This window comes from Miscanthus floridulus, chromosome 4 (assembly GCF_019320115.1).
Source record: "Miscanthus floridulus cultivar M001 chromosome 4, ASM1932011v1, whole genome shotgun sequence".
NCBI lineage: Eukaryota > Viridiplantae > Streptophyta > Magnoliopsida > Poales > Poaceae > Miscanthus > Miscanthus floridulus.
Window position 1 is genome coordinate 116721955 of NC_089583.1, and position 27715 is coordinate 116749669.

At 42.7% G+C, this 27715-nt stretch overlaps 3 protein-coding genes across 4 annotated transcripts; 1 reads left to right on the forward strand and 2 right to left on the reverse strand.

Moving 5' to 3' along the window:
- Nucleotides 1-2783: 2783 nt before the first annotated feature.
- LOC136550465 (novel plant SNARE 13-like) lies at nt 2784-6496 on the forward strand. Its single transcript, XM_066542047.1, has 10 exons — nt 2784-3080; nt 3352-3444; nt 3648-3741; nt 3831-3868; nt 4032-4123; nt 4218-4297; nt 4482-4538; nt 5335-5427; nt 5510-5584; nt 6126-6496. Exons 1-10 carry the CDS (start codon nt 3004-3006, stop codon nt 6225-6227), a joined length of 801 nt encoding a protein of 266 aa, XP_066398144.1. The 5' UTR covers nt 2784-3003; the 3' UTR covers nt 6228-6496.
- A 69-nt stretch (nt 6497-6565) lies between these two features.
- Nucleotides 6566-13206, reverse strand: LOC136550463 (serine/threonine-protein kinase haspin homolog). Its single transcript, XM_066542044.1, has 15 exons — nt 13054-13206; nt 12867-12978; nt 12666-12746; nt 11975-12068; nt 11381-11895; nt 11164-11287; nt 10978-11093; nt 10193-10304; nt 9995-10087; nt 9838-9899; nt 9499-9641; nt 7568-7638; nt 7432-7484; nt 7256-7325; nt 6566-7142 (listed from the first exon to the last, which is right to left on the reverse strand). The coding sequence occupies exons 1-15, from the start codon at nt 13067-13069 to the stop codon at nt 6993-6995; spliced, it is 1812 nt and encodes a 603-aa protein (XP_066398141.1). The 5' UTR covers nt 13070-13206; the 3' UTR covers nt 6566-6992.
- Nucleotides 13207-13980: 774 nt separating this feature from the next.
- LOC136550462 (kinesin-like protein KIN-12E) lies at nt 13981-26088 on the reverse strand. Of its 2 annotated transcripts, XM_066542043.1 has the most exons (33): nt 25574-26088; nt 24975-25130; nt 24805-24888; nt 24600-24719; nt 24416-24529; nt 24246-24338; nt 23975-24135; nt 23836-23910; nt 23312-23399; nt 23188-23246; nt 23018-23081; nt 22865-22930; nt 22636-22779; nt 22451-22555; nt 22097-22293; nt 21888-21957; nt 21749-21805; nt 21458-21537; nt 21239-21296; nt 21111-21167; nt 19954-21021; nt 17184-18353; nt 16995-17102; nt 16584-16735; nt 16409-16496; nt 16243-16317; nt 15934-16170; nt 15335-15433; nt 15171-15245; nt 15024-15082; nt 14810-14921; nt 14617-14712; nt 13981-14540 (listed from the first exon to the last, which is right to left on the reverse strand). In XM_066542043.1, the coding sequence occupies exons 1-33, from the start codon at nt 25982-25984 to the stop codon at nt 14400-14402; spliced, it is 5739 nt and encodes a 1912-aa protein (XP_066398140.1). In that variant the 5' UTR covers nt 25985-26088; the 3' UTR covers nt 13981-14399. The 2 variants fall into 2 exon arrangements, 1 of the variants encoding a protein (XP_066398140.1); XR_010782306.1 differs by lacking the exons at nt 13981-14540; nt 14617-14712; nt 14810-14921 and having other exon boundaries at nt 15026-15082; nt 15331-15433.
- Nucleotides 26089-27715: the final 1627 nt, after the last annotated feature.

The window sequence follows — 27715 nt, forward strand, 5'->3', positions numbered from 1 at the left end:
CAGCTGTGTTAGATTTATTTACGAAGAGCGACAGTGCCACCCTACAGGCCAGCAGTGCCGCACACTGTTCTGACAGAGTTTTGAGTTGAATTTTTACAGGCCTATTCACCCCCCCCTCTAGGCCTCCTTTATCTTCCTATAGATCCTATAAAGGCACTTCTATTTATATATATAATCTATGACGCTTTTGTGGGTTGTGATCATAAACTGGCTTGTATTAAACAGTGGTATGAGATGTTGGTTTTAAAACTACTTTGCTTCTGCTGCTACCTTATTTGGAACTTGAGTTGTAATAACTTTAATCGTACTCTGATGTATGGCAATGTATTTGTGAACTCTATGTAACATGTGGCATGTGTGTTGAATCATGTACGATCTTAGTTGTATGTTGGTGATGAATCGAGACCCTTCGAGGTACTCAACGGACTACTGGGTTTATATGGGCTCAAGTATGATAGTGCGACCACTTGCGGGCTACATTGTACTTGCGCTCTTATAAATTGGATGGTTCTGTTACAGCTGGTATTAGAGCTAGGTTTAACATTATTGCGCTCTTATAAATTAGACGGTTCTATTACAGACGCCGACGGGTTCCACATCGTCGTGAGCCGACGACGCTTGCGTCGCCAAAGGGAGAATGGCCCCCCAAACTCCAGCGTCCTGTCCCACCAGAGTTAGTTGGTCGTTGCTTCAACTGCCTGGCGCACGGTCATGTCGCCGTCCAGTGTCGCTCCCCGTCCCGTTGTCTTCATTGTTGGGGCACCGGCCATAGGGCCAGGGCGTGCAAGCGAGGTCGTTCGCCACCGTGTAGGTCCTCGTCCTCGGTGGCCAGGCACGGTCGGCGTGCCTCAACACCGTGTTGCCTCACTAGTCCAAGGTGACCCAGCATGTCGTCGGGACGTCGCGCTGGGCCAAACCTGGCACCACCTCTATCGTCGCCTCCTCGTGTGCGGCGATCAGCCACGCCGCCAACATCACCGCTACAGCACCACAACACCACGCTGCTGCCATCATCAACTATGGGTGACACCGTTAGCCGTCCCAAGATTGAGGTCTTTGTCATCTCAAGGAACACGGACTCGACGCGACTGAAGCGGACCTCTCCCTCATTATCGTCGTGCTCGCTAGTGGGAACCGACCAGCCATCTCGTCAGCAGAGGTTCGGGCGCACCTTTCCTCGGTGTACCGTGTGTCGGAGGGCACGGCCAGCGTCAGTAGCTAGCTAGATCGCGCCAACCGGGGTCCATCCACACAGCCCCAATGCAGCTGGTTCATCGATGCTGCCATAGACGGGCACGACCCCGGCGGTGCCAACGGGATCGAGCTTGACGTGCCTAACCGCACGTACCGCGTTGAGCCCACGCCGAACCCGATGGAGCTGGAGGCAGAGCTTGCTGCTTGGTCGTCAGTCATGCCTCTGGTCTCGTGGGCCCTCTGCCCGCCTAGCTATTCATCTTTTGGCAATGATCAAGACAACGCGCCGACTACGATCGCGCAACCACAACCGGACGTTGATGTGTGGCCACAAACACCGGCCCATGAGTTAGAGATCGTTGAGCATGTCCTCATGCCGCCCGTGGATGACGTCGCGCGTGCGGTCACGCCCAGAGGCGCAGCCTCAACCATGCCGATCGACACTTTCATCAACGCTTTCAAGAAGTCGTTGCAGCAGCTTATCCTTTCGTCGTCACCTAGGCTTGGGATCACAAAGATCCCAGGGGAGGGTGACGATGACGATGAAGGATTTGTCCCCAAGAGGAGTGCACGCCTTGCAGCAAAGAGCAAGTTCAGAGCCCAAGAACCTGAAGCGCAGACGAGGAAAGTAATGATGAAGCGTTTGGGTTTTGAGATCGAAACTGAGCCGTCCGATGAGGCGTCGTTTGAAGAGTTCCAGAAGGCGTTTGCGCCGCCGTTGTCGCCCTCGAAGGAGGCAATACGCGTGCTTTTCCCTAGTAGGCAGAGCATGCGCGTGGCGGCCGAGAGTGCCGTGTAGGCCACTATAGATCCTTGTCTTTGGTCGTGTAACAGTACGGCCGTATAGTCCTTTTTTAATATTGCTGGTTCATTTGTCGCACGGTCAATCTCGCCTGTGTCTCGCTAGTGAGATTATGCCGATATGTAACGTTTAAACTCCTGGCTTCTTAATGAAATACGGGCTAAACCCCACTCACGAAAAAAAAAAACTCCACGGAAGTGTGGGCTCGTGACAGGGCATGCCACCTATCATCCGTTGTATTGCAATTGTGGCAAAGAAACATAAGAAAATTCAAAACCATCCCTGATGCGATCATCGTTCCAGGCGTTCCCCAGAGAAAATCCCGCGTTCCCTTCAAATTCATGCCGTTCCACTTTTTATTTGCTAGTAAATGAACAGAATTTTAGCCAAGACTTGTCCTAAACTTTGCAAATTGTCACCTCCCTTTTCACTTTTCACGTCTTATTTAGTTTTACCCTAAATTTCCAAAAAGTGCTACAGTACCTACCACATCGAATGTTTACGGGTCGTGCATGGAGTATTAAATGTAGACGAAAAAAAACTAATTACACAATTTGGTGAGAAATTACGAGACGAATGTTTTGAGTCTAATTAATTAATAATTGAATACTAATTATCCAATAAAAACAAAAATACTACAGTAGCCTCAAAATCCAACTTCCTGAACGCGCTCAATCAAACTTTGATTTGATCACAAGAGAACGAAAAAGGTACACCAGTGCGACGCCTACGACTTCCCAGCTCACGCGCGTGGGTGGGAACGGGAACGGGAACACAGCTGGGCCCCGGCCCGGACGGACCCAGCTCAGCAACGGCTCGCCCTCCCACCAAACAAACCGAACCACCGCCCGCTGCTTGCTTTCCTTTCCTCTCAACGCCAGCCACGCCGAGACCAACCGCCGCCACCGGAATGGCGGGGTGACGGAGCCCACCGGACAAGACAGAGGACCCGCCACCGCCGCGACCCACAGGACACCGGGTAGAGGAGGGGATCCAGCCAGCGAGCCATGGCGAGCGACGTGCCCATGAGCCCCGAGCTCGAGCAGGTGGACGGCGAGATCCAGGACATCTTCCGCGCGCTCCAGTGAGTCAGATCCCTCTCCCTCCCTCCCTTTCCCCCCTCTGCTTCCACCAATGCGCTTCTCGCCGCCCTCTCGGTCTCGGATTCGGTCTCGCGGCTGCACCGGACTAGACTGAGGAGATGCTTCTACACCGCATTCGCGGCGTCCGGCGCCCGGATTTCGCCGGCTCCTGCTCCAGTCGCAGCCAGTTCCTTTATATACAGCTACTACTTCCCTACTGCTTCCTACGTTCTGCTCTGCTGCACACCATGTCTTAATTCCTGCTTGCTCCAGGAATGGGTTCCAGAAGATGGACAAGATCAAGGACTCCAGCAGGCAGTCCAAGCAGCTGGAGGATCTCACCGCCAAGATGAGGGAGTGCAAGCGGTACGTCTGCCTCAACTCAGCCCCGTGTTTTTTAAGCTAACGCGTACCTCGCCCAGATTTAGCTTTCCCCACCTATACTATAGGTGGCATTGCTATTCCTGACTCGAATCAGAGACTTCAGATCTTTTTTTTTTCGACCCAACATGAAAGCGCCCTGAGACTCTTTAGTTAGCTAAAATAAAATACGCTGCTATCTCTTGCAGCTTGATCAAAGAATTTGACCGTATACTCAAGGATGAGGAGAAAAAGAACACTCCTGATGTCAACAAGCAGCTCAATGACAAGAAGCAGTTCATGGTTGGTACTTGTTTTTCCTTCACGTTTGGCTTTTGTTGTTTGTCACTTTCGGACACGGGTATAATTCTGTTTCTTGTGTGCTATTACAGATCAAAGAACTCAACTCCTATGTAACCTTGAGGAAAACGTAAGTATAAGCCTTTCCTTTTTCTATTTATAATGCCCTCAGAGTTGAAGCATTCTACATTGAATCCCTTATTTGCAAATTTATGCCGGCAGCGTTGTTTGCTCTGTTGCAATACACTTCATGCTAAGATGTTGTATCCACTGCATCTTTTTTGGTGTTTCAGGTACCAGAGTAGCCTTGGTAATAAGAGGATCGAACTATTCGATACTGGTAACGACCAAGTTGCTGACGAAACTCCAGTTCAAATGGCATCAGGTGGTCATCAGTAGCTTTTAATATTTCTAACAATATCCTCTTCAAACATCATAGGTGTTAACTTTCTCACTAATGTACCTGGATGGTTTTACAGAAATGTCAAATCAAGAACTCATTAGCACTGGAAGGAAACAAATGGACCAAACTGACCAAGCCATTGAGCGCTCAAAAATGGTGTGCAACTAACATACACCCTTTTGTTTTATTTTTTAACCATTTTGCAGAATTCTGCTATTGCTTAAAGAGCACAAAATATTCCTCAAATCAATATACTCGGGTAGCCTTCATAAAAGAGAAGAAAGGAACAATAAACTTCAGCTCTTCCATAATGGATTTTAAAGGAACCATTTTCTTGTAGGTTGTAGCACAAACTGTTGAAGTTGGAGCTCAGACTGCTGCAACTCTGTCACAGCAAGTAAGTTTTCTTGAATGGTGATATAACCTGTTTGTTTACAACCAATTTTTTCCATCAAGTTTTTGCTATGCTCTACTGGGGCTTACTGATCACAAAACTTCCTTACTTAATTGGATAAGGCCATAAACCATTATAGTTATGCTTGTCTTATTTTTTTTTGTCACAATCCTGCTTTCCCCTTATCTGAATTCATCTGACAATAGATTTGTATGCTTTATTTTACCTGTAAATGGTTCACTGCTCTGTCCCACTGAGTGTCAGTCACTCAGTCTTGAATATATTTGAGAATGGACAAAACCCAGAGGGCTTCAATTAGATCCACAATAATTGTCTCACACTACTATTTGACATAATGTTAATCAAAGTTTGGCTGTCTATTTACTTGAGACACTGCTGTAGTATTCTAAAAAAGATAGTTCAACCACAATCTGTGCCTTGAGATTGAAGGACTAAAAAAAATCCTGCTACATTTTCCATTTGAAGTATGTTCACAAAGATTTCTTTAGACCAAAGAACAAAGTACCTTGAGATTCCATTTTTCTTAGGAATAAATATCAATCAATCTCGACACTTTCCAGAGCAAATGTAGCTTCTCCTTTTATATTAGTATGCTTCAGGAACTGGATATGTTTATAAAGGCAGAATAGATGTTCTATATGCAATAATCAGTTAATATTTAGAATCTGATTTCTTGATCTGTTACATGTACCTGTATAAGTTGTTTCCCAAGGTCAACATGACAAAGTCCATATGCTTGTGTGATTGTTTTCTGAATATCATTTCATCATTTTTTCAGACAGAACAAATGAAGAGAATAGGCAATGAGCTAGATTCTGTACACTTTTCACTGAAGAAGGCTAGTCAAATGGTGAAAGAGATTGGCCGTCAGGTTCTCCCTCGATCTCTAGCACTCAAATGCTTGTTTTTTTGTTACTCTTATGTGGCTGAATTTACAAGATTTTCCATTTCAGGTTGCTACTGACAAATGTATTATGGCGTTCCTGTTTCTGATTGTCTGTGGTGTTATTGCAATAATTGTTGTTAAGGTATGTTGCTGACTCTGTGAAGGTAGCATTGTATTTCTTTTGTGCCTAAATAGGATTAGCTATGCTTGGTGTTCAGTTTAGGAACAGATTCTCCACATGTAAGAGTAGAACTAGTACCAGTAGCCAACACCTTTGGGAGTGAAAATCCATGTGGTTGGGTCAGTTGTGGCCCCTATCTAACTTTCCCATAGAATCATCTGTTGGAATTAAATATCAAAGACAATTTGAGAAAACTTCGTTGGATAATTTTCAGAAAGTTTTCCTTATATTAAATTATAGGAACTAAAGTTGGGCAACTTTACCTTAGTTCTTTAGGGTCTAGTGCTAACAACTTGAACAAACATAGTGATGACTGAGAATGATGATGCACGTCCAGCCTTATGCACTCAAGCATACTGATTTTGCGTTTGTTTTGAAACCCTGTCTATTCTTTTTCTCCCCACATAAGCCATTATCAGCTTAGTTCCTAATGAGAATCTTAGACCATTTGCTGGTTTCCTACACTGGACAATCAATAACCAATTACCCTTCTTTCTCACAGATTGTCAACCCACATAACAAGAACGTCAGAGATATTCCGGGGCTGGCACCTCCAGCCATGAACAGGAAGCTTCTGTCCATCGATGCTTTCGGAGGGCTCTGATCGCTGTGAATGGCTGCTCCCTGCAGTACAGCGCAGCACATCAGAGTTCTCTTGTGAGCCACGATACATGATTTCGCGATTCTTTTGTGCTTGTATATTGTCTCATGTTGTTTACGTCCCCCCATTCTTTCCCTATTGCATTGCTGAGTTGTAGCTTAAGGTTTCTAGCGGCACTCTTGTTGTTTATTGCTTGCGAGCACTGGCTTTCTGGTTGTCTGTGTATACGCGGTAGTGATGTGAATGCGAGAATTAATGTGAGAATTGAGATTCTTCATGGTTCATTCTTGTGAGTTGTGAACTTGTGACTCTGGTTTGTGATCTTGCGGTGAAGGTTCTCAGTTTGCTATGCTTCTCCTCTGCTTCTGCCCCAGTGCTGGGTTTTCCTGTGCTTCTGTACTGGTAGGTCACCTCGGTCCCAATGCGCCAAGCCATGCCCAGCAGGGCAGCAGACCAGGTGGATCGGGATAGGCGGATGGCCACGCCGCTCACCGCGACCGCGATGGGGTGTCGAACACAAACTGGTAGGTTGCACTGGGAATTCCGATGGCAACAGCATCATGGCAGCGATCCCTGGCAGTAAGACACAGCCATCGGCCAGGAGCCGCGGACCAACGCGATGATCAATTAGACACTAATAGTAGCAAAAGGCGCCCGCGCAACAACAAGCTCTCTTGCGCACACCCAGGCATTACGTTCTCTGCACGTCATAAATAACACACTCCTAAACTCAACACCCTACATTTCTCTGCCGGTTCGCAGATCCGCCTACAGAGGAGGCATTGAAGGGAGCTCGTCATCCTCGGTCATCAAGACATCAGCAAAGAAGGGATCGCCCAGACAATCTCCAGCGGACTCGTAAGACGCCAGGCGTTTCTTGAACGAGCGAAGCTCCCGCTCGATTTTGTTGCCAGAAGCCTAGCCAACAGTGTTCACAGGGATAGAATTTAGAAACACAGACGCTGGTAGATTCCTTGGTTCGCAGATAACATCAGTAGGGATTGAAAAGCGGAGGGGAATGATGAACTCACAAGTGGTTTCAGCTTCTGTAGCACCATATCTACAAGGTAGATTAACCACACCACGTTTGTCTTCGGGAAGCTGCAAGGCAAGTACAGATTCAGGACCAAATATGGCGCCAAGTAACTATTTCAAGGGAACTTCAACATCGCATGTGCAACAGAAGAGGACTCTGATTACTGTTTACCTGCCCTCCCAGCGTTCCTGGGTGATCTGTTTCATTCTTCGATATGTTTCTGCCTGCAAACAACGAGATGCAATGCGTTAGGTAAAGCACATAATAATGTTTTAACATACTACTCTCAGGAAGATCAGAAGAAAACCTGCTTATCTCCCTTTTTCCCTTGAAATAATGCAGGGTCCGCAGACAGGTCAAGGAAAAGAATGGCAGTCCCTATAACAAAATATCAAAGAATATAAGAGAGGCAAAAAAAAAAAGTTACAGCATTACATGTCCTATTCTTTAAAAGTTTAAATGATCTACAATCACTTTTGTGCTAGGAGCAAGAAGTTTCAAAATGATGTTGCTGATTGCGTGGCATCAACTGTTTCAGGTGTAAACCTCAATAAATATTTCATCTACCTACCTCATCGCCTGCTATCATATTATTCCACTGCTCCTCAACTCTGTTCATATATTCAACTTTTCAAGCTGACAAAAACTGCAGTACAGTAGTAGTACTACAACAACAACAACAAAGCCTTTAAGTCCCAAACAAGTTGGGATAGGCTAGAGTTAAAACCCAGTAGAAGCAATCAAGGTTCAGGCACGTGAATAGCTGTCTTCCAAGCACTCCCATCTAAGGCTAAGTTTTTGGGTATATTCCATCCTTTCAAGTCTCCTTTTATTGTCTCTACCCAAGTCAATTTCGGTCTTCCTCTGCCTCTCTTCACGTTACTATCCTGGCTTAGGATTCCACTACGCACCGGTGCCTCTGGAGATCTCCGTTGGACATGTCCAAACCATCTCAACCGGTGTTGGACAAGCTTTTCTTCAATTGGTGCTACCCCTAATCTATCACGTATATCATCGTTCCGAACTCGATCCCTTCTTGTATGACCACAAATCCAACGCAACATACGCATTTCCGCGACACTTATCTGTTGAACATGTCGTCTTTTCGTAGGCCAACACTCTGCACCATACAACATAGCAGGTCTAATCGCAGTCCTATAAAACTTGCCTTTTAGCTTCTGTGGTACCCTTTTGTCACATAGGACACCAGATGCTTGCCGCCATTTCATCCACCCTACTTTGATTCTATGGCTAACATCTTCATCAATATCCCCGTCTCTCTGTAGCATTGATCCTAAATATCAAAAGGTATCCTTCCTAGGCACTACTTGACCTTCCAAACTAATATCTTCCTCCTCCCGAATAGTAGTGCCGAAGTCACATCTCATATACTCAATTTTAGTTCTACTGAGTCTAAAACCTTTGGACTCCAAAGTCTCCTGCCATAACTCCAGTTTCTGATTCACTCATGTTCGGCTTTCATCAACTAGCACTACATCGTCCGCGAAAAACATACACCAAGGGATGTCCCCTTGTATGTCCCTTGTGGCAAGTATTATTTTATTAAGCATACATTGTTTTGTTCTTATCTACTATATGAAGCATTATCTATTCTCCTTTCACCATGAAGGCCTACAAGTTGACATACTTGTAAGTTGGCCTGTGGCTAGATGGCTAGGCTAGGCAGTGGCCGAGCTTAAGCACAATCTTAAGGGGGCCACTAATGATGCATGGATCAAATTAGCCATGGATTACTATATGGTCTAAGACAATTTAAGCAGCTAGGGGGGATGGCCCAGGACCCCAGGTTGATCTTACCTAACCTCTGCCCCTGTGGTTAGGACTATCAGTGTGCATCCACCCCACAAAAGTTCAAATCCTAAATTCTGAGTCAAACGGTAAATTTCTAGTGTGTAGAGGACCAACAGCACCAGCACGTGTGTGCTGAGTGTGTCTACCTTGTACTTTCTAAAAGAGTCAATAAACTTGGACAAGTTAGAAGATTGCCACATTGAACTTTAAGGGATTCCTCTAATCCAGTAAAAGTATTTGTAATTCCCTTCTATCAGTTGCAGCAACTTCTTATTTACGCATGGCAAAAAATTGTTGTACAATTGTCACAAATGATGAAAAACTTCAAAGACTAAAGGAATATTGCAAACTGCAGAAACAACGGTAAATGCAATGCAAAAATGAAGAACTTAGTCTGTTAATAAGTACAGATAATTCTGGGGGCACCTGTGTTGATCCGAGAAAGAGTGAAGTCAATTATGGAAATATTCAGACCAAAAGTTCTTGCATGCATCCTCTTCCCTTGAAGAGTGAAGCTTATTGTATGATTTGTGTCTGGAGTTTCATCTTGAGCCAAAAGAATGTTACCCCTGCCATGCCACGCACATGATGGTGTTAACTAAAATATGAAATATAGCATTAGGTTGTGAAAGCTAAAGCACTTAGGTATGAAATATATTTCCATTATTTTTTCATGCGACACTGTTTTCACTATACAAAATGATATTGGCTCTGAGATTTTAATTTAAAGACATGAATCACCGAAGCTGTGTTGAGAGAACAGACCAGTGCAAATCTCGATGTTCAAATTCACAAGCACTTTCAGCTACTGCTAAGGAAGCAGTAACCTGCATCAATAGAATGAAATATAGCTGTCCTTAGAACTTTGTAGTTGAGGTCACACATGTATAATATAATATATTATAAAATTCATTGTGCGGACCTGAACTAGTAAACTGTGAGCCTCTTTATAGTCAACTAGAGCGAAACTTTCAAGATCAGTGCCACCATCAGCTAGCACAAAGACAATGTAGCACTGAAAACAAAGATTACATGTAAGAGGTAAATTAAGAGGCATGTTCTATTTCCCATGTTCCACGACAATGACATGATATTTTGTTTCCCTAAGGTGAGAACTTACCTGTTCCCTTGTAAACTCCTTTGGATGGTCATTTTCAGATCCACGTTCCGCATCATAGTCTTCCCAGGCACGAATCAGAGAAGGGTCATAGGGTCCTTGACAGACCCGAAAGCTGCAAGATATATGAACTTGAGAGGCACTCAAACCAAGGTATTTAGTGTTATTGAAGTACCTTTGTACAGACAAAATCAAAATTATTCGTAGCCAGGCTTTAATCATTTAGTACAATTTCTAGATAAATAGTGCTGTAGAATTTTGAAAGAATCTGTTGGAAACCGGTCTCACTGCGCAGGTGAGCAGCAGCAGCTCACTCACCCTGTCACAACTCACGGTTAGAGGTAGAAGATGAACTTGAGAACAGAGAGCACACACTCACAGCCTGCGCACACGTCTGCTGGTGCAGCAAACCGAACTGCTTTTTATTGCTAAACAAGTTGTTATATAAACAACTCTAGTCAACTATTACTTGCTAGTAATATAGCCACTACTAACTACAGCTGGCCACTAGTGGGCTGAGATCAGCCGCTACAGACTACCGCCATCCTGTTACAGTAGATAGAGATTAGAGAAGACAGCACGGTTGACTTATTGCCAACTTTTCTACTGCTGCAAAGGTGGAGTGCAGCAGGCCTTTTTCCTGCTGCTGCAAAGGGTGGAGAGTGCAGCTGCTGCAAAAGGTGGACAGTGCAGCAGATTATCTCACAGAATACAGGTTCTTCATACAAGCTATAAATAGTCAAAGTTTTATGTATTTTCCCACTGCAAAGATAATGAAAGGCACATACTCTTTTGTCTCAATGAAGCCATTGCATGAATTTGTTTTAACATCATCACCCTGATTTGTTCTCAGATTATTAAGCGTTAGAGAAAGTAAGACTTCCTCAAGTATTTCTTCCGATCTCTACAAAACAGAACCACCTCATGAGTACCAAACAAATATAGACCAGATAACACTAATTAATGAAGTGAACCTTTTGGGTTTCTCCATTGACTAACAAGTCTCCGTCAAAAGGTACCACTTTGCACACCGTTCTTCCAGCCCTGTAGGCCTCCCCATAGGTCCCTTCACCAAGCTTCTTGACGCTGCCTAGCTCACTATCCATGAACAATATCATTAACTAACAGTAAACCACAAAAGCATCCAGAAAACAAAGGAATAATATTTATATTGAAAGGTTGAACACCTACCAATAAGCAGAGAATACTTCTGCCAGGGTGACTGGTGCAGACTGCCTGCAAACCATGAGGAGCTGGTCAAAAGCACTCAGAGCTTCACCATTCCATGGAATGCTAGCTTCAACAGGCTCCTCCTTAATGTTCACTTTACCGAATGATGTAATCAGGCTGTCTTTTGCACTGCTCTTTAAACTGATATCAGTGTAGCCTACAGGGATTGCCCTTCCAGCGGTGTATGTCCCTGACCCTCTGCTAGTTGTACTGTTGTTACTGAGGACTGATGGTAAGATTGGCGTCTCCATAATGTCAAACAAGGGCTCGGATGACGCACGTCTTGCAAGACTGGAAATTTTCCACCTCTCCAAAATTGCAGGCAGATCATGAATTATGATATTCTCCTCCATCCCTTTGTTCCACGAGGCAAAGTACTTAGGAGAAGGACTTTCTTCCATGAGATCAAAAGCATCGACCTCTTCAAAATACGCCTTCTCCTTGCTAAAATCGGGAGGGCCACCCTGACGTTTCTTCTGTAAACAACATGGCAAGCTTAACAAGAAACTAATTCAACAGCATCAGAAAATATGCGTGTAGAAATAGTAGACCCACCACTAGGTTGCTAGGTTTGGGTGGTCGTTTCAGTGCTCCACAGGGTTTCTGTTGAAGACTTGCACCGGGTGCGACAAAAATACTCTCTCTCCCTCTGTATTCAAAACATTTGTTAGCTAAAAACTTACTTGAGATTCATATAATGCCGAAACTTGCTAACAAGGTGAAAAAGTTTGTTTAGAGGTTGGCTCATAACAACCTGCCAGTACATCGTAACATAGCAAGGAGAGGGATTAAATTAGATACCGTGTGCCCATTGTGCATTCATATGGATGAAGACTGGCCATCTTTTTTTTTTCAAGCGCAAACATGTCAAGGAGCGCTGGTGAACAATGAAATGTGAAAGAGAGAACTATGCTGGAAGGTTGCAATTCAGGTACTGAAACTATCAGTTTGGTCCCCGGTGTGTAACAGCAGGTGGTGCAATAGAAGATTTGATGTCCCCTGAGTTTGTGAGTCTCGGTTTGCAATAGAATTGGTAATCAGGTATCGGATTGTTTAACTACTTATGGTGCAGGTATGTATGACTCTAATCCTCATATGTTGGACCATCCACCAGACTTTGTAAAGGAATTGGTCTCTAGTGAAATTCCTGGAGGCAATGTCTAATGGAACCGTTTGCAAAATGGAAGTAAAACTGCGCGTCACATGAACAAATTTGCTACTGAAGAGAAATGGAAGCTAGGCGCACCTGATGGAGAGCGACCGGTTCCAGCTGGTCCGCTTTCGCGGCACGAAGCTCGGCCGCCGCAGGCCGCTGAAGCTGGCCCTCCTGCGGGAACAGGAAAACGCGTTACCCAATCACGGCAGAGGCAGCCCTAAATCCACAAAACCAGTGACATGCCGGCGAACGAACGAACGAACGAACGGCAGCGGCCAGGAGAGCTCTTACGTCTCTATGTTCGTCCTGCCGGACGACTCCTCGACCAGGCGACGACCGTACACGACGCCGACGTGGAGCGGCCGGGCCCGGCCGCTGGCCACGATCTCCGACCACCTGTCGTCTGCGCGAGAAGAGAAAGCGGGTTATTGGGCGGCGCGATCTGCCCGCGGGGCGGGCGCGGCCGCCGGGTTCGTACCTTCTCGAGACGCCATGGGGGCTGGGGCTTCGGCGGGAGGGCGAGAGGGAGGTGGGCGGAGGGGCGTGGGATTGGGGTCTTGGGGAGGGGGTCGAGGTCGAGGCGGCCAGGCGGGGTAGCCCGAAATTGAATGAGTCTGGAGTGCGTGTGAATTCGAATTCCGCGGCCGTTGGAATGGGGTCCGACCGTCCGAGGGGAAGGGGTAGACGAGCGGTGGTGCGGTGGCCGGCGGAGTGGACACAGTGGAGTGAGGTCGAGAAGCTTGGGCCGGGCCACGGGGGCGGATCTCGTGGGCCTGTCAATTACTTGGCGGTAGGGATGAAAACGGATCGGATACGGACGGATATCACCGATATTACATTTGTTTTTATATTTCTGTCCGGATTCGGATTCGAATACGGATAGTGTCAACTATGTCGGATAGGATACGATTGGATATCGACATCATAAATATGCGATTTGAGTATTCGGATACGGTATCGGATGTTGGATATCCGGACTCGGATACGGACAGATCTCAACCCCTCTAAACAGATTCGGTTTCGAATACGATCGGAAAATATCCGTACCGTTTTCATCCCTACTTGGTGGCGCCTCTGGCCCTCTCGAAATCACAGGGGATCGATTACTGAACATGTAGACGTGAGCAAATACATTGATCTACAAATACATTTATTATAAAAGTATAGTCCATGTTTAATCTAATAGTATACATCATAAATATTAGTATATTTTTTATATTTGTTTAAATTTAAAAAAAATGACTCCTTAAAAAACGAGATGCGCGCTTATTTTAAAACGGAGGGAGTAGCTTCCTCCGTTTGTTTAATTAAATTAAAACGGGGTAAAAAAATGAAAACAATGGACCATTCTTTAGAGAAAAAAATTTGGAGCATGTTATCTGCGCCTGCGCCTCATTACAGCGAGGCCAACGTATTGGGAGCTTGAAGAATGTGTCCTGAACCATGATGATCCACTCGGCACTTAACCCTAACCCTCGGTTACGGGTTACAACTGTACAACTAAAAACAAATCTCAGCTGTTTGGGGAAATCTCACTTCTTGCTGAAAAGCCGGAACCTACAACGTAGGTCTCGTGGAAGAACATACAACGGCCCAAATGGCAACTCTACGCAAGCAACGTGTACATTGCACTATCAGATTTACAAGCGCGCAGTCGCGCAGATCTTACAGACGTGGAAGGTTTCTTCTGGACTTGCCATTTGGGCCTTACGGCTTCCGAACAATCTGTACAGTCCCGGCTACAGAACCCGCGCCGCTGCCAATCTACAAACACAAGCGGTGTCTGACGGCTGACGCATCAGCATTCCAGCAAGCAGCAATGCTTCACCGATGCCGGCCATGGTGCGTCCTCGAGCTTCCGGCCGCATGCTGGCGAGAATGTTCATGTCTCGCATGGGAGAGGAGCATGTCGGACTGAGCTAGCCGCCTGCTGAACTCACTGCTGCCGCGATGGTGGTTATCCCCCTGTAGAAATGTTCAGGTTATCAGAAGCCCACAATTAACTGCTGAACGTGTAGCATTTATAGTGAAGGTACTTCACCATTCTTGGATTTATATCTTGTTGGTTTGATCTGGCTAGAAGTTCAATTGTCTCGTCCATCTCCATGGTCTTCTGTTGAAGGTTGTCTTTCTCCAACTACAAAAACACATATGCACAAGTTTAGCATGATCGAAGTCAGGTAGCGCAATATGTTTTGGAGGCAAGTTCTCGGGCGCAAAAGTATTTTCTGAACCTGTAACATTTCAATCTGTGCTTCCAGCATCTGCTCCCGTTGCTCAAGCTGTTCAACGAGCAGTTGGGCCTCTAATAGGTCCGTCTTTCTTTGGTCCATGTCATCAAGCAAGCTTGAAGTTGAAAGAAATAAAATCCCAACATGTTCACTTGACTCAGTAATTTCAACTATAAGCAGGATGATCAGATGAACAATTCAGGATTAGAAGTTTCACCTGTCCCTTTCCAGAATGAGAAGACCAAGTTGGTCTTTCAACGCTTCAAGTTCTGTGTCCTACAGTGGCAAAACAGATGAAAAAATGAGGAACGCCATCTGATAGTATGATTCAACTTAGTAAAACACAGATTTGTTGGTGGCATACCTTCGCCTTTGATTGTTCAATTTGTTGCTGGGATGCTATCAGCAACTTTTGCACCTCTTCTTGGTCAACCAAATTCTAGACATGTGAACAACAAATCTCACTAAGTGAACAGTATAACAATAACACCTAATATTTAACAGCTTGGAGAAACTTCTGCTACCTACAGCATAGTTTGTCATGTCTAGTTTGACACCAAGTAGTTCTCTTATAATATCATGTGTCATGGTATCCACAGCAGCTAGTCTTGATGTTAGCAACCATATCTATGGTCAAGGAGAAAAAAAAAGCATAAACTTTACAGGAAGTAGCTGAATATTGGACAATAAATAGTCCAAATTATAGTTAAACATGGAGCATAATCACTTGTATCTTATTTCCCAGAGAAATGATAAGCTGTAAAAATTTCTTCAACGAAATAACTTATCCCAGTGCAGCACACAATTGTAAACGTTCACGTCATTAGCCCTTTCTTTTTAAGTTAATAGATGGCACCTGATATATCATAGTATAAGCTATGGTTTCTACTATGAATAATAGTTCTTGTATTGAATAATAGCCTAAGGAGGAAAACCAACTAGGTAGCATGGAATTTGGATTCGGACCAGATGGTGAACCTCATTGCAATCAGAGGACATATACAACAGCAACATTATGATAGTGTGAGACAATATATCCTGATTAACAATATATCATGAATTGACCAGTGCTAAATATTTCAATCCAGACTACTAAAAAAACCAAAGGTCAAAGAAACACATGTTACCTCTTTCTGTTTGCAACTAACCAAACCTTCCAGTTCTTCAATTCGTTGGCGTGCCACCGAGATTTCTTGATCCTTCTCAGAGTTCATTTGTTGAATAATGCTAGATATGCACCGGAAAGGGGAGCTGGATCCTCTTGCTCGCCCTGAAGGCTCTTCAGTTTTGGCATGGACAGTCTCAGAACTAGATTCATGCGGACCAAACTTCTGTCTAGAAACCATGTGTTCCATTTCATGGTACTGCACAACAAGAATTAGTAGCACATAGACAGTAACAAATAGACACAAAACAATGTAGGTAGTGTTCCATACCTTCTCCTGAAACAACAAAGACTGTGCTTCTGAATGCAGGACCAACTCAGCAATATGCTCTTTGTATTGCCCAATCTATATGAATGTGTTTTGCCGGTTTAGATGATTATTTAAGAGAAGAAAGAACTCAAAATCTCAAATAGTTGTGTATAAGTTTGACATGAACCTCATCATCTTTACGCTTTGCTTCCAATTTGAGACCTTCAATCTCCTTTCTGACATCTTGATGTGCAAGAATCTCAGCTTGCAATCTCCTACATTGAAGATGCCATCAGTTGAAACAAGTTCATAGACACCTTATGGGTGCCTCATGGCAACAAGCAATTCAATTGAATTCTTACTTTTCTAGATGACATTTCCCTTGACACGATTCTTCAGCAACATCACATTTTGATGCTTTTTCTACAGCAAGCATGCCATCAAAAGCTTGAAAGTGGGCTTCAGATAGTTTATGTACTTGATGGCTCCTTACTTCCTCTTTAAGGTTGCATACCTTCAGCAAAAATAAGAAATGTGATAGATAATACTGTGCAACAAAGTAGAGTTTGACTCTCCATGTTCACGCACCAATCCTTCCATAGTTACATCTGAAAAGGTTAAATCTAATGGCAAATGGAAATTTGTGGTACTATTGTGCTACATGTATTATAATCACTATTACAAAATGTTTATAGCAGCCATGTATCTCATTATGGCAAGTTGCCCGATAAGCAGAGAAAGCACAAAACGAAGAAAACCAATGAAGAGTGTACCTCTTCCTCAAGAAGAGTCACTGTTCCTTCAAGTTCCTCGACAGATCGTTCAAGAATCTTAACCTCCTCCTCTTTTTCCTCAGCATAGATTTTACTAATCTCTGCAGTCTACAGAAGCATAACAAGTGCCCACTTTCAATTAAATTCAGAGTTGTGGATGGAAAAAAAACTAATTACAAAAATACTTACTTGACGAGCTTCAATAGCAGCAGCTTCATTTTCCTCAGCTAAAGCCATTGCCATCTCAAGCTTGTCCCTTAACTTAAATATCTCTGCCTGGAGATTTTCTCTGTCACTACTCATTATTTTAATGCTATTATTTAATTCTTCAATATCTGACATCAACTGCCCCACTTCAGAACGATTTAGCAATAGTATTTGGCTCTCCAATCCCTCTATGACCTTAACTTTTTCTTCCAACAGCACTTTTGTTTCACTATTCTTCACAGTTTCATCTTCCAACATCACTTTCAGACCTTTGTTCTCCTTCAATAACGCTGATGATAAACTTTGGGAATGCTCTAACTCTGATCTTAAAACAATGAATCTGGCACCATTTTCAGCCAGTTCTTCCTCAAGTACCTTTTGTTTTTTCAACATGGTTTCTATTGTAGAAGTTTTCATATCTAGTTCTCTTTGAACGTTGCTAAGGGCAGTAGATATTTCATCAGCTTTATCTTTCATATCTTTTGCGTTTGAGGTAGACTCTTGCAGTAGTTTAAGATCAAAAGACAATCCTTCTTCAACATTGCTCTTCCTGTCAAATTCTCTTCTGAGTGATGCATATTCTGCACTATAATCAGATTGAGAATGTGAATCTACCTGTTGGCAAGCAGACCCACGAGCATTTGCATTTAGGTGATGGAACTGCTCTGTAGATCTGCCTTTTTCTTCTATAAGTGATACCATGTTCGCTATATATGACCTTGAATCAACTATACATCCTTTCAAGTCTTGGCCAAAAGTAATAATCTCTGAGCAAAGAGCGAAGAGTTCTACCATGGAAAAACTTTGAATTTGCTGAAACGACTTCCTTATTATAGCAGCAAGCTTTGTCATCTCTGAAACGCACTCATTTATCTGTTGATGCAATTTGTCATATTTCTGGGATGAACAAGAGCTTGATGCTTCAAGTTCCTTCAAGTCACCGATCAGAGAACTTTTCTCAGACAACAACAATTCCACAGCTTGCCTGCAATTATCTCTCTCAAGTTTTAATTCTTCATTGGCCTTCAACAAAGCTGAAAGCATAAGTTCAGCCTCTTCCATGGTTTCTTGAGCTTCCTCAAAATTTGAAAATAAGGTCAGAACCTTATTTGATTTGTCTTCAACAAGATGCATCACACTATCAAGCTTTGACTGCAAGGTTTGGCACAATAAAATTCCACATTACCAATCAGATTTTCATAATCCAGAAAGAAACTAACAACTGGGGTGCATGAGAAAGGCGTTTCTGTGCATGAAGAATATTACTGTTATATATTTTCTGTTTTCAGTTGGTATGAAAGATAAAGCATTTTATACATATTTAGAAACATGGTTATACAGATTGCTATGTGCAGCGCTGTAAATAATGTAAGCATTCTTATGCCAGAGGTCAATGTGGCATACTTCCTAGCCTGTACTTGATCTTTAGATAATGTCTGAAAACTACTGTTCAATTCAATTTTTCTGTGTTGGTTTAGTATGGTAGAGTCTCTGTTTATACCTAAATCATTTAAGGCATTGACAAAATCTCAAATACACCTCATTGACCATTACCTTTTCAGTTACTCCATCCATCAATGTAAGAACTAATTTGGAAAGTCAAACTTTGTTTTTTTACTAAGAGTCAATGTAACTCTATGAAGGTGTTAATTTTGTAGCAATTGACAATATACTATAAGGCCCCGTTTGGATCCTTGGAATTGAACTCATTTTAATAATCATAATTTAGACACATATTAACTAAGCTAATATGGTTGTATATGGATTATATTTGTATATTATTGTTGGCTATACGAGAGAGATACTTATGTGTTGCATTTCTACCGTAGGAGAGCGAGTTGAAGAGCGTGTTATAAGTTGCAAAGTAGAAACATAGCATGGTGATCTATAGAAATCAATTTACATCTCTCACCCTATGAATTTGAGATAGGCTTATATTTGAACTTTGGAAAGTGGTGGAATGTCAAATTCCAAGCCAAATAGCTTAATTTATTAAGTAGATTTCAATTCCTCCAATTGAAAGGATCCAAACGGCCCCTAAGAGAAAATTTTCAAGGTATAATAGTGGTATTAGTGTAATCTCCTAGTCTAGGGTTTCCCCCTTGTGTCTCTCATGTACTCTATATATAGCCCAATTATTTGTAACAAAAATTGAAGGTCAAAACCTATATTGAAAGACTTTTCCCCACCAAAACATGTCTTGCTATGATGGACAGAGAGAGTATATCTTAGCAAAATTAGAATATGTATTTTGATGCTAGTAGCTTTTCCATATGAAAACTTGACTTTTGTGTTTCTTAGTGATCAATTTAAACATACGGATGCACACTTTCTACAAGGCAAAATAAACAGGAGAATGAATTTCATCGCCAGTTGCAGAAATAAATAATAAAACACAGTATAGAATCTTCTTGTGAAGCACCATCGTAATGATTTTTTAGCACAATAATAATGTAACAGAAAACACAAGTGACCTACAACTTACCAAGTAGTTACAGTAGAGCAGAAGTGACAATGAGAACAGGTAGGAAGTTGGATAATAAACGTGATAAGTTAAAAAAATGAAACAATGAATTCTGAAAGTCTAAAGTTTGGTATTGCTTGTTTTCACCAATAAGAAAGATCCTATTGGGATATATTCGATTTCAGCTATGATAGATTATGTTGTCTATAGGCAAATAATATCTCACACTACTCACACCAGATGCACGCATCGAAACAAGTTATGTGGCTGTTGCTTAGCTTGGAGTACCTGGTAATCTGGATTAGCTTGACTAGCTGCTGGTTGATTTTCATCACGAGGCAATTCCTCAATCATGTCAACTGAACTATCAGGCAACACTAGGTCATCATGAGAATGTCCTTTTACTCTTTCTGCAAAGACACAATTTTCTGCTTTCAAATTGTTCTTTAGTTCTTGTATTATACAATCCTTTTGGTGCAATAAACCTACTAGCTGTAGTTCTTCCTGAGAGCTTTCTTCATTATCCAACTGCTGAGCTTCAGTTATAACAAGAGTTGCACCTCTTAAAATATGCAGCTTTTCCTTCACTTCCCTGCCAATTTTCTGCGCAGTTTGTAGTTCATTTTGAAGTTTGAATATCAGCTTTTCTTTCTCAATGCTAATTTTCATAGCCTTCTCCACATGTTCACTTACAGAACTGTTACTGTGAGGAAATGAGCTAATCATATTATCAATGTTCTGATATGCATCATCCAGTGATCTACATCCATCTGTTAAGAAGCTTGTTAGATCAAAAATTGCAGCCTCCCATTCTTCTGATAAAGAAGCAATTTCTACATCTTTTGCAACAATAATCTCTGAAAGCTTATTACTTTCTTCAGCCATAATAAACAGCTTCTCTTTGAGCTCTTGATTTGTTCTTTTAAGGTTTTCCAATTCATCCTGTGATAGATGTTTACTTGAGTTCACTATTTCAATCTCTTGGCACAATAAAGTCTCATCATGCAAATGTATACCCCTCATTGGAGCTTTTTCATGGACATGATAAGCCTCATCCTTCTCTAGAAAATTCAGCTCAGTCAGAATAGTGCTTTTGTCAAGTACATCGTGTGAAGACCCCATAGCTAAGTTGAAGCACTCAGACAATACACCATCATACTCCGACGCTGTTGTAGGATCCCTAAAGTCGTGTGTTTCTGGATCATGCAAATGAGGAGACTGCGGATCTTCACTGTCAATTTCATAAGGTAATTTAAGTTGGAATGATTCTGAAATATTAGTTGTGATCCCTGCTTGCATGAACTGCTTGTTAACATCATCTGATGACAAATATGAAAAATTCTGCTTGTCTTGATCCTGTTATGAAGTCAAAATAACAGATAAATGTAAGCTATGTTTAGACCAAGGGTTATGGATTATACACAATGAAAGAGTAAAAGTCCAACATTTTGCATTGTGTTGATGCTTGTGGCCACAACATTCTCCTTTTCCTCAGGAGCAACCTGAAAATAGGATGAACGAATATGAGCATCAAGCATTGAGTTATTGGAGGCTGTGCAAACATCATACGTACTTGATTTGTGCAGGGCTTCTGGTATTGTATCAGTTCACAGCGAAGCTTATTTACTTCACTGCAATCAACATGAATGGTAAATTTATTATTAGATTGCTTAAGGGCCCAGAAATAAGTAGATGTAAGGTGTGTAACAGTTAATATCAGCAGTAGATTGTGATAATCAGGAACTATATATGAATATACACTGAGATATAAGGCAGTTGTAAAAATACTTACCGAGCTAACAGAACATTGTTTTCTAAGCATGCATCCAGTTCCTTCCTGCAATTGTCAAGCTCCTTGATGAGCTCATCACCCTAAAACCAATGCATCCCACAATTAGAAAATAAACTCAGTTTATATGTTGAAGCAAATTAGGTTAACTTGCAAATTATCCCACTTCCCCTTATGGGTTATAATATGGTATTTCTCGATAAAATTTAGGCTAAGCTTTTGGCTTCCTTGGAAACAGAAACAGGGACCACATCAATGCGAATAAGTAATGAACCAAAACTAATGAGAACACACCTGAGCTTCTACATTTTTAGGAGCTGCTGCGTATTTCTGCTCAAGGATATGAAGGAACTACAGATAGAAAATTATCAGAACAGCATGCAAGATTAAAAAAAAAAATCAGCAGAAAGAAGCTCAGGAAGGCTGAACATACATGATTCCGCAAAAGAGATATCTCTGTCAATAACATCTCTCTTTCCCCTTGCTTGTAGAAGTTCTGAAGCCTGTATGTCAGTAAAGTAGAATAACTGAATAAGCTAAACTCACTTTCTTCAAACGCACAAAAGATCCCAAGTCACTATGTAAGTTTTCTGTTTGCAACCAAAATCATTAGGAATTCAAATTTTAATATTGCAATATTACGTTGTAAGTTCCTCAATCAATCTCTTGTTTTCCAACGCGAAGTGAATCAATTGAGGATTTTCATTGATTTGTTCTTGCAACAACTGAATCTCCTGGGATAATGCAGCATTTTCACCAATCGAGTGTAATCTTTGTTTTTCACCACGAAGTTCGAGCCTCTTCCTCAAGCGCTGTGCGTCAGACTCAATCAGGTTGACCTGTCAAAACAGATAGTATCAGTATTGAACCCATACACAACTCATTCTTATAAGAAGATAATTGTATTTTATGTTGCATATTTGAGGATATAAGCACATATTGATTATTAGCTCTTCTTTAAGAAATTGAGACATATGTGATAGAAAATAGTATTACCAAACGGTTCAAGTGCTGTATTTCTGCTTCCAGCTTCCCAATCTTGGTCTCCGCTGATTTCTCTCTCCTGAGGCTCCCAGCCAAGACATGTTCTAGATGGCTAACCTGTTATTAATGTATGAGTAGTTTACGTTGTAATATATGGTTATTATTATTTACCAAAATGGAAAATCATGCCATGTGACCTTTTGCTTTAGGATATTCAGATCATAGTCTAGTTGATCATCTACTCCACATGAAGTTTTGAATTCATTGGCAAAGTCTGAATTAAGCAACAAGCTAGGTGATCCAGGACAATCTTTTTGCTTCTTCAAGCATGTCAGTTGATCCTGTTAGAGTGAAGTCACGCATTATACAAAGAATCACCTCTAATTCAATAAGGGAGTTCTGAAAGGGAAAGAAAGCAACCCTTACCTTTAGTTCCTCTATCTGCCTTTGTAAAGCCATAACATCTCCTGAAGCGTCTTCATTTACTTTTGCCTAACATAAGTAAATGGATCCCCAATTAAGTCAACAGGGAAACATTCCCATATCTTAAAAAAACGATATACTTGAAAAAATAAGTACATTATTTTGAATCAGCTTTGCACGTTGGGCAAACTTCAAGGTACTCAATGTCTCACTGGAAGAACTGCAATAGAGGTAATTCATAGATGACTGAGTCAAGCACATTGTTAAGTATCTGGAAAAAACGTTGAATAGCAGTTAGCGGATATGAAGATACAGAAGATGGATACCAAATAGATGGGCTGACATTGGAAACAATTGTTGTTTTAGAGTTCCCTCCTAGCGAATCCTGCCAAGATATGATAATGAGCCAGAGAAAACAATGGACACATGTGCTTTTATTTGTATTTTAACCTGAAGGAGAAATGTAAGCCTTGAATCTCTATAAGGAACATGACGGCTTCTCCCATTTGCAACATCCACTAGAGTCATAATAACAAGCCTGAAAGAGGATATAAATGGATTATAATTTGATGACTTGTGCGTGGTGTTTCTTAAACTACAACTTCTCATGCTAGCAAAATATCAATCTTGATACCCAAATATGAATATATTTGTTACAATCTAAAAATTCAAAACAACAATATTATGCATCAGTATTATTTACCTGGTCATGAAATAGGGCAGGTTTCATAAAATTGAAAAAAAAAATACAATTATGAAACTTAACATGAAAGGGACTAGCATTTCTTATGCGGTTATGCCATTATAAATGCCACAAGTGTTACAATATAAGCATGAAGTTAGCCGTGCTAGATATAAAATGCTTGCAGCTGGATAGACATTGGAGATGCAGTTATTTACTTTTGTTTCTGAGTTCAAATAGTATGATCCACACCAAAATACATAGAGAATACTGTCGGAGAACAAAAGATTACCCAAGGGTTGACAGCGATCTATTAATGTTTGCAGCTTCTTTCAAACGTTCTCCTTCGGCACCTGAGCTTTTCTGCCTAGTTTGAACACAGTCAATATTTGTGAAGCAAGAGAACTTTGCTACTTTATTATGTAACTCACCTCTCAGAACCGGCAAGATCAACTAAATTCAACCTCCCAAATCGGAGGTGTGTCATCGAATCACTTTCCCAACGACTCTCAATTACACAAGTAAAAACACTATGTGAGCGGCTGCTCTTGCTGTTCATATTTGTGGCAGCCATTTTCCTGTTTGCAACCCCCTAGAAGAATATTTCAGGAATTTCATTGGATTAAGTTATCACTTAACAGTTACAGAACCTTCAATATTCAGATTCAATCAAAAGGAACGATGGAGAAAACATTCTATCACCTGTAGCAATAGCAGCATAGCATCTTCAACAGATGACACATAACATTCCATTAGATTTTCAACATATACACCTTTCTTTATATCTTCACGGATCTACAGAGAAAAATAAATCTGAGATTTAACATTCAGTTTGGAAAAGATGAAGCAAATCCTACTCATAGTTAGCTCACCTGAAGATTGGTTGACGAGGGTTCAAGTAGATCAGTTATTTGTTCATTGTAAATCTCTAGAAAAGAGCATTTGCAAATATATTTAAGCTTTTCTTCTCTCCGGCGCTCTTCTTCCTTCACATTCATTACATTTTAGTCTATTAATCAGCAATAATTCACTAAAGTAGACATACAAACATCGTACCTCATTTATCCGTCGAAAAAGATATTCGAAAATGCGAGGTGTCAAGCCAGCATCCTTACTAAGCTCATTGCCCAACTTTGTAAGTTCTCCCATCATTGTGTAAGTTTTCCCACTTCCCGTCTATAAAAGTATAGTTATTGAGTTACATACAGTTCAGGTAAATTCTTCTGCGGACACAGAATAGCCCAAACTCAGTTTGTCTTACCTGACCATAGGCAAACAGACAACCATTGTATCCTGACATGCAGTTCTCCACCATTGGCAGACCCACAACTCTGAATAGCTGTTCCTAATTGTTGTATAGACAAAAGGTTGCTTAGGCTAAAGGAAGACTGATCCAGAAAGGAACAAAAAGAGTGCTAGCACACTAGAGACCTGTGATATTGTTTCGCATGCAACATGGTCAAACGTGAACATGGTTTCCGGATGTCCTGTCCAGCTCAATGTCTTTGAGCTATCCTGCAGCAAGCATCTTTTCTGACCATGAGTAGCATTCTCGGCATCACTAATTGGTCTTATCCGTATCAAAACCTGTAGAAACCACATCAAAAGTCCAACACATTCGCCATATTAGCTTTAGAAGCCTGAGGGTGTGCGAACACATATCGAATTTGGACACATGTAAAAGAAGTCATAATTGGCATGATGCAGAATCACTGACAAATGGAATGCTAGAACTCAGCGGGCATGACAAGCCATCAAAATGCATCAGCCTTACATGATGGTTAGACATTATTGATTATTCTTCATTTTATTTTCTACAAAGATGGTGACACCATTATTAGTAGAATTACATGATGCGCATAGTTAAGCCAGCATAATACCAGGATTACTTGATCGTCATCAAGACCATTATTTTTCAAGGAGGACGGATGCCAATCTAATTGATACAGGATGATTATTATATAGTTTATTTACTGCTTCTACTGAACGATTTCAACGACTTCACGGGTTCGAGCTGCGAACATCCAAACCTGCACATTGCGATCCTTCCAGAACGCGGGGTCCTCGTCGAGCTCGAAGTGCGGCACCTCCAGGGGCACCTCCGCGGCCGCGACATCCCTCAGATCGAACACCCTCTTCGCCGCCCCAACCGATGAGGTCCGGTCCCTGGCCCCCGACCCCGCCGCGGAGGCCCTGGGCGTGCTGGGCAGCGACTTGGGCGTCGCCGGCGCGGACCGAGGGTTCCGCCCGGGATCCGCGATGGCCGCGAGCGGCGACCTCGGGGGCAGCGAGAAATGCGGAGCGGGGGCGAGGGCGAACGAGGAAGAGGACGCGGCGGCAAGGTCTTCGTTCTCATTAGACTCCGCCGCCGCCGCGGACGCGCGGCGGGCTCGCGAGCTGGAGGCGCGCCGGCCGCCGGTGCCGGCGCCTGGTGCGGCCATGGCGGTGGCGGGCGGAGCAGTGAGTGAGTGAGGTGGCGAGAGCGTGAGTGGGTGCGGGGTGGGCAGAGCCGCAGAGGCGACCAGAAACGGGCGTTGGGGACTCGGAGTTCTCTCCGCTCCGATTCCAATTTGAATTGCGAGTGCGTGATAGGAGCTGGACCGACGGAGGAGGCCTTTGGCAGGGTTACTCGGGCTCCGGGCCTCCGGCTACTGCGAAGGAGCCTTGTGCAAACGTTTTTTTAGATGATGTTTTTCAGTTAAAAATAGATGAGTCAAAGTCATTTTAGAGGAGTCATAAATTATGGTTTCTCCAAAACGACTCTAACTCTTTAAGAAGAGCCGTACCGAACACTCATCCAAAACGACTCTAACTCTTCAAGAAGAGCCGTACCGAACACCCATGGAGACTTTCAGCTCAGCCGCCGGCCGTTGTTCTGGTCGAAGTGGTTATTTGGTTATCGAGAAAGCGCCATTAGCTTAGATTCGCTCATTAATCAGCCTGTTTGCTGGTTGGTTTCTGGGCTGATAAGCTCGGCTGGTGCTGGTTTGTTGTGAGTGAAAAACATTGTACCATGGCTGATAAGCCCTGGCTGAAACCAACAAGCGAACAGGGCGAATATTTGGTGTTCACTTTGGGTTGTTTGACGATGGAGATCGGTACTCCCTCCATCCACATTTGCATAGGTATGATTTTGATTTTTTTTTTAACTAACTATATAGATTTTAACATTTTTTAAAGGAAACTGCTTAATCAAATTACAGAAAAATTATTTGTGTACTTTTAAAAAATGTTAATTTCAAAGTACCCTCTCCATCCATGAAAGAGTGTAATTAGCGGTTTTTTCGAAAAGTCAAATGATTTGAACTTTCCCTAAAGTTATATAAAAATACTAACATTTACGATAAAAATAGTATTGTTAATTAACTGTACAATATTTTCGTAATAAACCTAGTTAGATACATAAATAATATTTTTTCCAAAAAAAATACATAAATATTAATAATATTCACTATAACTTGGTCAAAGTTATGTTAGTTTGACTTGTACACATCTTCTTACTCACCTCCTCACTATTGCTCTATGCATTTGATGCCTCGGGCTGCCCCTCTCCTTCCCTTGTAGGGCCATGACTGGCGTGGTCAACACGCCTTCTTTCTCGTAGCCAAGCTCGTCGCTCACTGTATTGCATCTTTCTTCCTTGCCTCACAATAGTCACGTTGTGATCGAGGTGACTAGCCCCTCTACTTCGCTATCGGCCTCTTGCGTCGATGTTGAGGATGACATAGATCTTGCGGGAGATGTGTCGGATACCGTGAGAAGGGGTACCCTAAGCAAGATCCAAAAAACGACTGCTTAGACTTCGTAAAGATCGAAACCAGCCAAACGCTGCTGGCCTCGGCCGATCCTCTGACTCGCCCGAGGCCCCATCGCCGCGGGCCTCGGCCGATTCTCCGACTCGCCCGAGGCCCCATCGCCGCGGGCCTCGGCCGATTCTCCACCTCGCCCGAGGCCCCTCACCGCGGGCCTCGGCCGATTCCCCGCCAAAGGCCTCGGCCGGGCCACCGACCCTCTGTCTCGCGCAAGGCGGGCTCGGCAGCACTCCGCTACCTCCTTCTCCCGTCCCTCCGGCAAAACGTCGTGTCACGTCAACTCAGCCAACTGCTGCCCCTGACAACAGCCGCACGCCCGGCACAGTACAGCAGAATGGCCGATGGGACAGGAGGCAGGAC